We start from the raw sequence: 1125 nt of genomic DNA, 5'->3' as shown, positions 1-1125 counted from the left end.
TTTTTGCAATGAAAAACAGAAAAAATACGTCATGACTTTTCTGACAACCCAATAGTTAAAATGAGCTGAAATACAGCAAAGTTTTCATCTACTATTTCTGTATATTGGATCCATAACACTTGAAAAATGAACCAAATAGATGTAACACTGAGACCTGTAACTATAGGTCCAACTAGCTGGAGACGAGGAAGAGAATCACCTAATCCCATGAACTGTGTATGAGATACAAGTAGGCAAAAGGTGCTGAGAGATTTGAATAGAAGAAGTATGTAAAAAGGGAGTTTTCATACAACTTAATATTCTCATTTATTCAATTTTCCTGAAAATGAATCTACCCCTCACCCACAAAGACTGATAATACTTAATAATTCTACATTTGCCGTAAGAAACCATCCTATCTTTGGAGATGAAGTGCTCACCATTTCTTGTTTCCTAGGCATGAATAACAGCATTAGCCACTCTGGGAACTAGCAAACCTAAGGCAACACACAGGACTAGGCTGTTCATCAAAACTTGCAACTTATTACATGTTTTCTCGCATAGAAGAGATATAAAGATGATACTCTTGAGAAAAATGCATTACATGCCATCTCCCGGGGTTATTTCCCTGCACATTAGCATTTCGCTTTGCCAAGTGGAATCTACTCCTGAGACGGCAACTATAAAGAGGGGGCCTTCCAGGTCTGCTTACTGCAAAGTCTTGGTTATGGCGCTGGAATTCCTTAATTCCTCTCCTTAAGGATAAAGGGCTCCCCCTGCCCAGGGGGGCTGTGGGTAAAAGCAAGGTGAATGTCTCTGTGTTACCTGGAGGAAGTTCTGGCTAGAGATGATGAGAGCCAGCTGGGCGCTGAGGTCTTCTGCTTGGGCTTGGCTCCCTCTGACCCCCTGGACCAGCTGAGGGATGTGATCAGCCACCGCCTACGGGAAGCAAGGAAATTAAAACTGAGCACACTTAGCATGGTGAATTACCAAAACAGGATGAAAAATGTCCCAGGTGGTAAATGTTTTTTGGGTGTGGTATCACTTGTGAGGGATGCCTGTCCCAGACCTTGGATTACACAGCCCCTTTAGCCAGCTGGGTCCTTGCCAACACTGAACCCTAACACAGAACCTTCGGGCACCCTT

At 43.3% G+C, this 1125-nt stretch overlaps 1 protein-coding gene across 1 annotated transcript in view; it reads right to left on the bottom strand.

The window, feature by feature from the left end:
• The window catches only part of TLN2 (talin 2), a 282919-nt gene that overhangs the window by 132935 nt on the left and 148859 nt on the right, over positions 1–1125 (bottom strand). The window contains exon 24 of the mRNA XM_019650777.1: positions 805–918. Within this exon, the coding sequence (XP_019506322.1) occupies positions 805–918 (114 nt within the window). The remainder of the gene's footprint in view (positions 1–804; positions 919–1125) is intronic.

This window comes from Hipposideros armiger, unplaced genomic scaffold (assembly GCF_001890085.2).
Source record: "Hipposideros armiger isolate ML-2016 unplaced genomic scaffold, ASM189008v1 scaffold_147, whole genome shotgun sequence".
NCBI lineage: Eukaryota > Metazoa > Chordata > Mammalia > Chiroptera > Hipposideridae > Hipposideros > Hipposideros armiger.
This window is presented reverse-complemented; position numbering and strand designations above follow the sequence as displayed.